This window comes from Sebastes umbrosus, chromosome 13 (assembly GCF_015220745.1).
Source record: "Sebastes umbrosus isolate fSebUmb1 chromosome 13, fSebUmb1.pri, whole genome shotgun sequence".
Taxonomy (NCBI): domain Eukaryota; kingdom Metazoa; phylum Chordata; class Actinopteri; order Perciformes; family Sebastidae; genus Sebastes; species Sebastes umbrosus.
The window spans coordinates 2,517,982-2,531,441 of record NC_051281.1 but is presented as its reverse complement, the minus strand read 5'-3'; the positions used below and the strand labels follow the sequence as shown (position 1 = coordinate 2,531,441).

The 13,460-nt window shown below is 36.7% G+C and overlaps 1 protein-coding gene across 1 annotated transcript in view; it reads left to right on the top strand.

The window, feature by feature from the left end:
• Positions 1-13,460, top strand: part of xpo4 (exportin 4) — a 60,459-nt gene that overhangs the window by 1,267 nt on the left and 45,732 nt on the right. Inside the window, exons 2-6 of the mRNA XM_037789827.1 lie at positions 2,382-2,487; positions 3,399-3,540; positions 5,546-5,684; positions 9,855-9,971; positions 10,074-10,227. Of these exons, the coding sequence (XP_037645755.1) occupies positions 2,382-2,487; positions 3,399-3,540; positions 5,546-5,684; positions 9,855-9,971; positions 10,074-10,227 (658 nt within the window). The remainder of the gene's footprint in view (positions 1-2,381; positions 2,488-3,398; positions 3,541-5,545; positions 5,685-9,854; positions 9,972-10,073; positions 10,228-13,460) is intronic.

The window sequence follows — 13,460 nt, the reverse complement described above, 5'->3', positions numbered from 1 at the left end:
GACAACAAAGCTGAACAGAGATAGGTCTGGCTTTGTTGTAGTTATTAAGGATCATAATGTATTGATTTTAGTGTCTAGATTAACCAGGATAAATTGCATAGTGTTTTAGAATAAGAATCAATTTTATTAAAACAGGTGAAAAATAGGTAAATAAATATAAAAAGCAACAAGTGTTCTGTGGATTGTAAACAAATCCAAATAATGCAAATTAATAAATATTGAATGGGTAAAGTAGTAAGTGGGTGGTTATATACAGTATATGCATGTATACATGTCTATATACAGTATTTAGATGGATGATAAGTACATGCAATATGATGATAAAACTTAAAACTGTTCAAAAATGATAGATTTTGCACTCACTTATCTTCACATGTTAGTCAGCAGGTGTCTTCTGAATGGATGGTTAGCAATGTCTGGCTTTGTTGTAGTTATTATGGATCATAATGTATGGATATTAGTGTCTGGATTAACCAGGATCATGTTTTAGAATAAGAATCAACCATAAGTAATCTGACTCTGGTTTTAAGTTGTCCTCAGTGTTACGAGCACACAGAACAATTTACAGGAAGATAAATAGACACCCAGCTGATAACAAGATGAACAAAGACATGCAAAAATAAACTATTATTATTATATCAAAAATAGGTAAATTGTGTGTAATATATATGTAACAAAGCAACAACACACAATATGTAAAACAAATTGTAGATTGTAAACACATGTAAGGCGCAAAGGAATAAATATTGAATGGATAAAGTAGTAAATTACTTTATTTTGGGGATGTCAATCGATTAACATCGATTAATGTCAAAACGATATAGAAATGTTTGTAGTATATATTTTTCTATATCATTTCTAGAGTTTTTTTTTTTTTTTTTTAAAAGGTTCATTTTGCACTGACTTATCTTCACATGTTAGTCAACAGGTGTCTTCTGAATGGATGGTTTGTAATGTCTGGCATTGTTTTAGTTATTATGGATCATAATGTATGTATATTAGTGTCTGGATTAACCAGGATAAGTTGCTCTAAATGTTACTTTAACACAGAATATTTTACAGGAAGATAAAATATAGACACCCAGCTAAAAACAAGGACAACAAAGCTGAATAAAGACAGGCAAAAATAAACCATTATTATATTAAAAATCATGTTATAGAATAAGAATCAGCTTTATTGGTCAAGTCTGTGTACACATACAAGTTGTTCTCAATGTTACTAACATACAGAACAATTTATAGGGAGGTAAATAAAACATAAAACTGTAAACAAGGACAACAAAGCTAGATCAACCATTATGTTCAAAAATAGGTAAAATGTGTGTACTTAAACACAGAACAATTTACATGAAAATAGAAATAGACACCCAGCTAAAAACAAGGACAACAAAGCTGAACAAAGACAGGCAAAAAAAAAACTGTTATTATTATATTAAAAATAGGTAAAAATTGTGTGTAATATATATGTAACAAATCAACAACATACAATGTGTAAAAGTTTTCTGTAGATTGGAAACAGTGCAAAGGAATACATATCGACTGGATAAAGTTGTAGATTATTTTATATTGGGGATGTCAATCGATTAATGTCGATTAATGTCAAAACGATAGCTAGGTGCTTCAGCACTAAATACTAGTGATTTATATTCACATGTTAGTCAGCAGGTGTCTTCTGAATGGATGGTTAGTAATGTCTGGCTTTGTTGTAGTTATTATGGATCATAATGTCTGAATATTAGTGTCTAGATTAACCAGGATAAGTTGCATGAATGTTTTAGAATAAAATGAATCTGACTCCGGTTTTAAGTTGCTAATGTAATGTTGGGTCTGCCTTTTCATCCTAATATATTGATGTGTGCTCTCAGATAAAGAGGTCTTTCTTTCCTCTGCTGCCTTCAGAGCTGATTTTACTGTAATTAGACTGGAATGTGACTTTCCTGCTGAGCTGTATCAGGGTGACGCTCCTCAGTAAAAGTCTGTCTGTGTTTAGTATTTTGACTGTTATCATGGAGGGTTTTCTGTTATTGACGGTCTTGTTTAAGTACTTCTTTTATAAAGCATGACTACAGTATTAATACCAGGCTGTGTGATGGTAATACTCCTCTTTATAGTACTGGTTTATAGTCTGAATGTTTACTGTACATTCTGAGTGATTGCTGTAGAGTCTCTAATCTATAGTGAACCACTTATAGTGCCTCCTTTCTTCGTCCAGCTGCATGATTGGCTGTCAATGAGCCAATCAGGGCTCAGATTTCCATGTTTTTATGTCCATTCATGCCTGCTATAATGGCTGCTGGGAAGTGAGAAGACAGAAAATTATAGAAATAAACAGAGTCTTGTGTGTAAATGCTATTTATTTTTCTGTGTGTGTTTGTTTCCAGGCACCGCCGTCCATGGTCAGCACAGAACAGAGGCAGCATGCTGAACACATATTCCTCTCCTTCAGGAAATCCAAATCCCCCTTTGCCATCTGCAAGCACATCTTAGGTAACTACTCACGTAATCATTCAGCCGGCACAGCTTCTTTATAACCTGCAGGATTTTTATAAACATGAATTTATCATACGTGTCTACGATCCTTACAGATAATCTGTTTCTATCTTTGGCATTGTGTATATTTTATATTTTCTTTCTTTCCTACTTTGTACTTTGCAACTGCTACACAACAATTTCCCTCAGGATAAATCAAGTAATACAAGATCTTATCTTGTTTTTACAGACATATACAGTTCAGACATCATACACAATCAACACTTTTAATTAATTTAAACAATAACTGTTCATTATAACCTTTATGAAGATGGATTAATTACAGTAATGTTTGTATTAGACCCAATAAACTGGCAAGTGTCTGTTACTTGTTGCTGTCATGTAGAAACTAGGGCTGTCAATCGATTAAAATAGTTAATTGTGATTGATCGCATGATTGTCCATAGTTAATCACGATTAATCGCACATTTTTTATCCATTCAAAATGTACCTTAAAGGGAGATTTGTCAAGTATTTAATCCTCTTATCAACATGGGAGTGGGCAAATGTGCTGCATTATGTAAATGTATGTGTATATTTATTACTGGAAAACAATTAACACAAAACAATGACAAAATATTGTCCAGAAACCCTCACAGGTACTGCATTTAGCATAAAAGATATGCTCAAATCATAACATGGCAAACTGCAGCCCAACAGGCAACAACAAAGCTGCAAAAAATCCCACTTTTGTGGTATTTTTCATACTGTTTTCACATTATTTATGTAACATGCAATTGCATGTATATGTAAGTAAATGTACTGACTCACAAAGCAGAATATTCCCAGCAATTTTAATCCACTTTTCTTTATCTTTCTCCCTCCTTGTATTTCTCTCCTCTCACCTCCCTTTCCGTCCTCCTCTCCAGAGACCAGTAAGGTGGACTATGTGCTGTTCCAGGCAGCCACCGCCATCATGGAGGCGGTGGTGCGGGAGTGGATCCTGCTGGAGAAGTCCAGCATCGAGTCGCTGCGGGCGTTCCTCCTCACCTACGTCTTACAGAGACCCAAGTAAGAAAAAGTCTTGCGTACTACCCCTTTGGGAAAACTCAAGTTTTCTTATAGCAATCCTGATTAAACTCAATGGAGACATCCAGCATTATATACTGAACACCAAGTTTCATTAGCATCTGATAAAGGTGGCGCAAATGGCAGGACTTTGAGCGTGTAGTTAATTAAATACTTCATACATTGTATGAAACAAGTGTGTGATTGGTCTTAACTCCTCTAGACAGAAGTTAAAGTGATTTAATCAGCTTTGTGAAGCCTAAAATCTGCTCGTTGCTACTTGCCGCTTTTGGCAATTGAGTTGCTTCCTTCTGTTTGCAGAGAAAGGGTTTGAACCTGTAATTGCCGCTTGCAGCTATATTTAAACCCGTGTGTCTCATACAGGTCTCAGGAAGTATGTATGACATTTATAGACCTCCACTGGTGAGGGGTGGGATTCATCAATATACCTAATCTCCCGTTACATAAGTCTAAAGCACAGAAGATGATGTAAATCAAGAGCCTTTAAGGTCATCAACAGGCCTTTCAAATACCACAGACATATTATGGTCTTCTTGGTGATATAAGCAGTAGTTAATTTGTTTGTAAAGTAATATTGATGCTATTTGAAAATTGGTTTCTCCAACTAACTAGATTCCTGAAATGCTTTGCCGTCTTTTTTCTGAGAACATTTTTTTATCAAATAATTAAATCTTTTATGCCCAATATGAGTTGGACAGGGTCATCAGCAGGTCCTCATACTTGGGAAGTCTAGGCTGATGCTCATAATCATGTTTCTTCTTGTGTCCACTCATAACAACAACGAGAGGTCAGAGAAGAAGAGCTCAGACTAATTTGATATGTACAAGTTACAGAAACTGGAATCCACCAAAAGTCTCTGACCTGGTGCAGCGACAGGTTACCAAAACTCTGTTCAACAAACAAGCTAGAAGCATTTCTGTTTACTTTCATTTGAGTCGACAAACGCAAAAAATGCAACTTTTCCATGTGATACAGGCCAAAGAAAATAAGCTGCAGCTGTGATTGAACCCTCAGACACAACATTTCTCTTTCACTTTGTTTTTCTTGCTGTTCTGAGTCCCGGCTGGTGTTCAGTGTTGTTGCACTTATTATAAGTCTCTCTGGATCAGAGCATTGCTTTAAAGGGGTAGTTGGGATGTTTTAAAGTGGGGTTGTATGAGGTACTTCTCTATAGTCAGTGTATTACGCCCTCAGTTTGGAGAAACAGACAGGAGTACCAGCACGGGAGCAAAACAATGTTCTGCTGTGGACGGGGGCGGCAGCTAAACACATTTTAGACACCTAAAAATATCAATATCAGTTTAAGCAGTTCACTGCTCAGACAGCTCTTTCTGATGGGGAACTGAAGCCGTTATCTATGCTCTCTTCAAAGCCACCAGACTCCTTTGACAAAAACAGTACATTTACCTCGCAGAGCCCTGGAGTTGCTGGTCTACCGCTGCCTCGATCTGTTAGTTTGTTTGTGTTATTGTGTGACTTTGGTGTTTTAAAGGGTTAGTTCAGATTCACCAAAGCGCTAGACCAGAAACTTTTGTTTTCTGCGAGGTAAAATTACTGTTTTTGTCAAAGGAGTCTGGCTTGCGGCGAGGAGTGGCTGCTCCCAAGCTCGGCGTCTTGCGGCTGTTTGATTCTGCGCCGAAGTGCGGCCAAACTAAAAATTTTACTTTTAGCGGCGAAGTGCGATCAGAGAGGACCCGAAGCCAATCAGTAAACAGATTCTGTGACATGTTGACTTATGTTACAAAGAATTTCTTCCCAAATGAACACACCTCCCAGCTGCAAAACAGTGAAATTATTATGGTGAGCTGCACTTTGCCGCTGCCTGGTGTGAAATCGGCGTTAGGTGTCTAAATTCTGTTTTGCTGCTGGTACTCCATCTACTGTAGGTAATACACTGACTATGGAGAAGTACCTCATACAACCAAACTTCAAAACAATCCAAACTATCGCTTTATAATAACCAACCACCTCCTCTGTTTCCCTCCAGTCTCATGAAGTATGTCCGTGAGCAGATCCTGTTGGCGGTGGCGGTCATCGTGAAGAGGGGCTCTCTAGACAAAAGCATCAACTGTAAAAGCATCTTTCACGAGGTCGGACAGCTCATCAGCAGCGGGAACACCACAGTGGTGAGAAAGATTTACAGATGTATCGCAATATTATGTTTTGTGATACTGTATAGATTCTTCAAAACGCTGTATAGATTTTTAATTAACCTCTTAAAAATCCGTCGACCCACCGTCAAGCCCGGCCGCTATTCGATCTTTTGGAGGTTGTAGCGGGCTCTCGCTTAAAGCTAGAGTGAAGATACTGGCATCTTATGAAACTAGAAAACCTAAAGAATCCATTGGTACCAACTTGTCTTAAAGGAGGTTAAATAACGCTTCAAACTTATTCTAAATTTTGGCGAGGAAAAACTGTCATGTCCATTTTCAAAGGTGAATGAAAAGGGGTTCTATGGGTACCCACGAGTCTCCCCTTTACAGACATGCCCACTTGATGATAATCACATGCAGTTTGGGGCAAAAAACAAGTTTTTTTGCATGCAGTATAAATGTGTTATTTTTGCCTATTTTAAAAATGTGACTATAACAGTTTTCCTAAAATTAGATTTGAAAAAAATCACAATATATCACCTTGCTTACAGCATCACAATAAACTGAATCGTTACCCCTGTATCATGATGCATATCGTATCGCCAGATTATTGCCAAAACACAGCCCTAGTATGAGTACATAATGTATTTGAAACATGTAATGGATCATTGCTCAGGTATATTCCATCACCGATTTAGAAGAGAAGAACAAAAACCGTTACCCAAAATACAGAGGAATGGAAGAACTTGTATTTAAAGCATGAGCCGAACACTTGTTAACAAAACTGGGTTAAAGCTGTGATCATATTTATTAGATTTGTGACTTGATGGACCACATTGTGTCCTGGTTACAGACTGCCTGCATGAGATCTGGCTCTGATTACAGAGAGCTCAGTCTGGAAATAAAAAAATGGCACAAAGGCCGTACTGGAGGAAAAAACAAAGAAGAAGCTCCAGGCGTGTTCCTGTGGTTAGAAGAAAGTTTAATATCAAGTTTCCTCATGCAATCAAATCAATTTTGTGTACAAATTCTGTCAAAGTGCATTTTCATTCTAACATGATGATGTGAACTTTTTGGGTGACCTTACGGTACCAGCACGCTGGTGAAACATCGCTGCACGAAGGGAAAGTATTTGTGATGTTTGTAATACTATATTGACATTGACTTTGTCTCAGTGCTTCTCTATTATAAAACAAACTGGACCTCTCCTCTTAATCCAGTAGAGGGCACTATTTCATTTGTTTCTTTAACTAAAACCCAGAACTAGAAAAGAACAACTGGAGGGCTGAGAGCAGGGGATCTCACTGACAGGAGACAGGAGGAAGTGATCAGTGAAGTCACCTAATGTAGTGTTTGTTTGGAAGGAAATCCCTCAAATGTTTCTCTTCTAAACCACATTCACAGTCTGAACCACAGAGGGCAACATCCATTTACAACTGGAAGATTAGATATAGTAGCTTTTAAGATACAAACCGACACACAAAGCAACGCAAAACACTGATAAACAGGAATAAAAACACAGCAGTGAACAACTGCAGAGCGCCGTCACTGTAACAGAGTAATAGACTAATGGACGTAATGTAAATGTAAGGTGATTAGAAAGTAATTATAAAGTAAAAACAGTGCAAGAATAATGATTATTATGGAGAAGTTGCTGTAAGCCATCACTAAGGAAACAGGACGACTAAGTCATCAGCGTACATCAGATGGTTAATATTACTATCCCCGCCTACCATACATCCAGTGAAACCCCATTGGTCACTAGGAAGGGTGCAGATATACTCTTACCCCATCTATCTTGCATGGTTTGATGTGAATAATCAATTAGTCTGATTTAACTACAAATGATCAATCAACCATTGAGTGATTTATCAAGAACAAAATGCTAATATTCTGGTTCCAGCTTCACAAATGTGAAGATTTGTTGCTTTTCACAGCTTCATTTATAATTCTGAATTTAATATTTTGGATTTTGGACTGTTTATTTTAGTATTTTATGGCATTTAAAATAATTAAGGGATTAATCACTAGTTAGTTACAGCCCTAACGGCATCCTAAAAATTGAGAGATTGTGACTTGCAAATGTAACTATGGTTACTGTAACTACTAAACCTTTTAGCACTAGCTCTATTCTTAAATGAACTGTAATTATGGAGGATGGAGCAAATAAATAGAGATAAATAAAGGGAAAATCATACAGAAATAAATGAATAAATACATACATTTAATAATTAATACATATTTAAAAAATAATTTAAAATAAATAAAACATACATGCAAAAATAAAATCAAAAGTTCATTAAAAAAGATAAATAAAAGAGAAAATTGAAAAGAAGAGTAGATAGATAGGAGAATTAATACAAATGTGAATAAATAAAGAAGCAAATTAAAACAGAAATATCAATTTATGTCACATTTTATCAATTAATTAATGCCTACATTTATTTTTAATATTATTTTTGGTAAATTTAATCTATTTATCAAGTTATTTATTTTTGATTTTGGCTGGTTCCGTCCTCCATATGTAATAACCTATGATGTTTGTACCTTCTTACCAGAGATCATTTATCCATGTATAGATTGTTAGAGTTGTAATTTTTCCAAATAATGGATGTCTGATGTGCACCAGAATGAAAATATATCTATACTGTCTCCCAATTCCATACTACATACTAACACTACACAGTAAACAATATACTCTAGTATATACTTTTACAGTTAATGAACCAAGAAAATCAATGTACTGTACAGGAAATGATGCAACATGGGCGCTGACAGAAGTCGATTTCATGCTGACTCTGGAGCGTCACAACCAAGTAATCCTCACAAGAGAGAAAACAAAATGTTGCTCCAAAGATTTCACACTAGTTCTTGTTTTGTTAGATCTTCGCTGAGCTGTCTCACCACCAACCGCAACGCGTTTTAATGCTTTGCAGCTGCTCCTTTTCCATTGTGTGCTGCATTGTGGGAAAATACTGTACATCAACGGCACAATAAAAAATCAAGCTGCGTACTAGACAGTGCTTGAAGTAGTAGTAGTGCCCTATTCACATGTTGGCGCCGGTATCTACCGGTATCAGCAATATTTTGCTGCTATTTATTTATTTATTTTTCTTTGGTTATGCATCTTCTATAGTAGGCCTGTAATTCTCCAAAAATAGAACATACAACTGGAACATTATAGGGCTAAGGTGATGTGTTTGTATATTTACCCATAGTGTTAATAGTTAAAGTGATTTCCTGTGTTATTTGTAGCCTATAGCATCGCTCTATAATATATTATGGGATGCCTATAGCCTGGAATCAACAGCAGCTAACCAGACAGGCAGGTATGGATGCAGAGCTGAGCTGTGTGAGCTCTTCATTCAGGTTTTAGGAGCAGCGTCGCAGTCAGGATGCTCCTAAAATGTGAACGTTTTTTACTTCAAACTATGCAATTTTACATTAACAAAAAAGTTTAAAGACAAAACCTTACTATATTTGAATACTTATTTTATTATTTACACATACAACAGCCTTCATCTGAACATTGAATTCTTTTAAATAATAATAATTATAATTGTTCACAGCTAAAAAAAAAAAGTTATGACAAACAGTTCAATAATTATTATATATATATATATAATATAATAATAATTATAATATAATATATAATATATTATTATTATAATTATTTTACAAAAAGGTACATGAAGGACATATTTTATCAATAAATTACAGCAGCGTCGTTCTCACCTCCTCCTCCCCCGTGCCGTGCTTCGGCTCGTCTAGATGCTCTCCACATACGGTTTGTGAGGGGCGGTGCAAAAACGCTGGTGCTTGTGCTGTATGATTATGAATCTCCCAGAGAACCTGATATGGAGAGGCCAGAGAAGAGTACCGGCAGCTTGTGAGACGTGCCGGTACGCAAGAAAAAGTCACGGTACGCCAAGGAGTAAAATGTAGAAGTGTCAGTATGGCGTACCGGTGAGTACCGGCCCACTTCGAGCACTTATACTAGACTTTTTTTCTTCAGTAAACTTATTTTAATTTTGTAGTTTCACTAGTGTGACACACACATACTCACTACTTGCTTAGAATTAGTATGAAGTATGGAATTGGGACCAGTCTTTGTACATGATGCACATGAAGCCTCCCTCCTTCTTGGGTCTTGACTGAAGACCGTTGCTCTAGTTTGACCTCAGTTTACCTTCTCTGCTGCAGCAAACGCTGGCGTGCTCCATCCTGACCGCTCTGCTCAGCGAGTTCTCCAGCTCCAGTAAGACCAGCAGCATCGGACTCAGCATGGAGTTCCACGGCAGCTGCAAGCGTCTGTTCCAGGTTTGTTCCCCCACCTCACTTCCTGTTCTGTGTTTTCACGTGCCGTTAATTAACACTTTTATTCCTCAACTCATTCTTCTCCCATCCGTCCCTCGTTTCCAGGAGGACGGCCTGCGTCAGATCTTCATGTTGACCATGGAGGTGCTGCAGGAGTTCAGCCGCAGAGAGAACCTCAACGCCCAGATGTCGTCTGTCTTCCAGCGCTACCTGGCTCTGGCCAACCAGGTCCTCTGCTGGAACTTCCTGCCACCCAATCATATCCTTTCTTTGTCAGAGGATGGCGGGGTGTCGGAACACCTGGAAAGGTCAGGATAACATAAATTTGGATAAATTCTGCAAAAGCATGGCGAGGGGAAAAACAGGTCAGTCCCAGTTACATACAAAACAACACATTAAGTGCAGTTTATGGCTTTCCATTTCACATGTTGGCATATACAATTTACAGAGTAATTATGCCTAGTTGGGTACAGAATAAAATTTTAAAACTCAGACAATCCCAGTGGTATCATGTTTGTAGTTTTAGCCATCGACTTTTATTGGTTTGAGACATAATTTAACAGTTTTATTGCTGAAATCAGGCACCTTGACACGCCAACAGTTATGTAAGCAACAAAAAAAAGCAGTCAGATGATCAGGAGGGTTTAACTATTTTAACATTATCTAAACAACTTATTTGGAAGTTAATGCGAGGTGAACATAGAAATTATTTTTATTTTGCAGTAGGGCTGATTTACCTTATTGATTTGACTCAGTATCGTTTTTATGAAGGATATTTTAGTTACAATACCCATTTTGCTGGAATATGAAAGATGCTGTAAATTGGACAAGGAATCCTCTAACATGGTGCATTGTTAAAGATATCACTAATTACGTTAACACACTACAGCAGGATTTTGAACATCTTGCATACGGCTTTGGTTTTGTCCAGCTCTTCTCTGCCTTTATAGTCATTTAAATCCAAAGAAGAAAACCAGATATCGGCCTTAAGGCTTGGCGTTGCCTTCAGTGGCAGTAACTCCTGCCATGTTTTGATTCAACTGAGGTTCGCTAGTCTTTCATATAGCCTGATCTCATTGCGCGAAGAAACAAAAGGCTGAAGCTGAAGACTAAAGCATCCACGGGAAAAGGCATATATTAAAAAAAACAATCTCTGGATTTTATGAATCGGTCGTCTCATTCAAATCAATTTTTATAAACCCAGCCCTATTTTGCAGATTTTAACTTTGACTTTGTTGGAGTGAAGTAAATATCAAAGTCCCAATATTGATGGCTAAAAGTACAAAAATGAGACCCAGCTTATAAAAAGGTTTGTGTAGAAAAATGAAAATAGGTTTCCAGAGAGAGAAGTCGGTCTTTTTCACTTTGATAAAGCAGCAGATTTTAGGTAAAAAGAAGAGTGTTTGGGGTTAGAAAGTCAGTGGAATGTCCTCCTAATTGTAGTAGTTTGTGAGTTTGTGTGCTTATTTAATAATAATAATAAACTTAATTTATATAGCACAATTCATGCATAAAATGCTACACAAAGTGCTGAACTCAAAAGCAGATAATCATAACATTTATCTTAAAACAATAAAAACATAAAAATAAAATAAATAGAATTAAAACAGCAGGATAAGATGAGATGAAGATTTTTTGTGTATATGAGTATGCATGTTTGTGTGCGTGTGTGTGTGTGTGTGTGTGTGTGACGCTCTACAAATATGTGATACCCAGGAATGCATATCTGACCGTCAGTTTTGCTTTGTAGTGCGGCACACATCCATATTATCTTTGCAGTTGGTCGCATTGTTGAGCGAACTTAGGCACTTAGTGTGTCTGTGTGTGTGTGTGTGAGAGTGTGTGTGTGAGTGAGTGTGTGTGTGTGTGCACGGTCCAGGCTCATTACGGCCTAAATCCCACCCAGCCTGGCGTCCTCTCTGCCTGTCTGAGGGGATTGTGGAGTGGCGCTCTGCTGCCAGCCCGGGCCATGTATCACTTTCAAAGAGGTGTCTGTGTGTCCATCCGTCTCCGTATCATTCCAGCCGCCCGCCTCGGCTTGTTGAGGCTCCCCTTGGTATGCCCGGCACGCTCGGTTCGATATGTGTGTGTTCTCAAAGACGCACTTTTAAGTCCTCTGCGTGTGTGTATTAGCAGTCAGTTTTTATACAACAGTTTAATTTATTATCAGTGTTGGGTGTGTAGTTAACTGTACATGAGGTTGAAGCAGGATACTGATTATTAAATATCTTTAATTCAGCTACAAGAGGTCTTATTTTTCAGCATTAATAAGTTTGCTACGATACGATTAGGTGTTGTGATTTATATGAATTACTGTACCAAGTTACCCTTTAATATGACAGGGTGTATTAATGCTTCATGGCTTTTGTTTTTGGATGGTATCATTATTGCATTAATGTGATTAAATACCTGGATTTGTTGGGTATTTTTCTACATTTTTTAGGGTTATTTATACCTAGAAATTAGTTTACCGATATCGGGCTGATACCAACCAGTATTTTTCTCATAAATTTATGAATTTAAACCTCGCAAATTTGTGAGTTTTTCTCGTAAATTTGCTACTTTAATCTCAGAATATCCACGTTTTTTTTTGTAAATTTATGAATTTATAATTTTACAAATGTGAGTTTTTTCTCATAAATTTATGAATTTATAATCTTGCAAATTTGTAAATTTTTCTTGTAAATTTGCCACTTTAATCTCAGAATATCCAAGCTTTTTACTTGTAAATTTATGATTTTATAATCTCTCAAATTTGTAAATTTTTTCTTGTATATTTGCCAATTTAATCTCAGGGAATACCCAATTTTTTTTCTTGTAAATTTATGAATTTATAATTTTGCTAATATTTTAATTTTTTCTTGTAAATTTGCCACTTTAATCTCAGAGATTATCCAAGTTTTTTTTTAATTTACGACTTTAATCTAGGAAATTCAGATATTTTTTTTCTCGGAATATTACCCCCTCCCCCGGCTCTGTAATTATTATTTTTTGACCTACAATGGCTGTAATACGCCATCACAAAAATAAGATAAAAAAAAATAGATACAATAAAATAAAACAATGAGACAATATAATCAGTATGATTCAGAACACAATAAAGTTTTCTTTTTTAACGTCTTAAATTGGTCACATTTTCACAGTTGCATTAAAGACTTTTAAGTGTCATTGCCTGCAACCTGAATATACCCTCACAAAATCATTAAGTAGCTGGATAATTCATAAACAAAATGAGGCCCCAGAGTACTATGGTTACCTGTAAATAGAGCTGTTAGTTCTCTGGTTTCTTGACGTTGATTGTCTCAGGTCATAAAAATAACACATGAATTCTCAAATCAAGTGGCGTTCTCCTTGAAATTCAGTGTGCATGTGAGTGCATGTAAAGCCTACAAGTGTCTGGGCTGTTGTTGAAAAGGAGAACAGATTGATGAAGGCCGCTGGGAGGCCTGAATGAGTGTGGCCGCCTGTCTGCAAGTGTCACAACACGCTTGT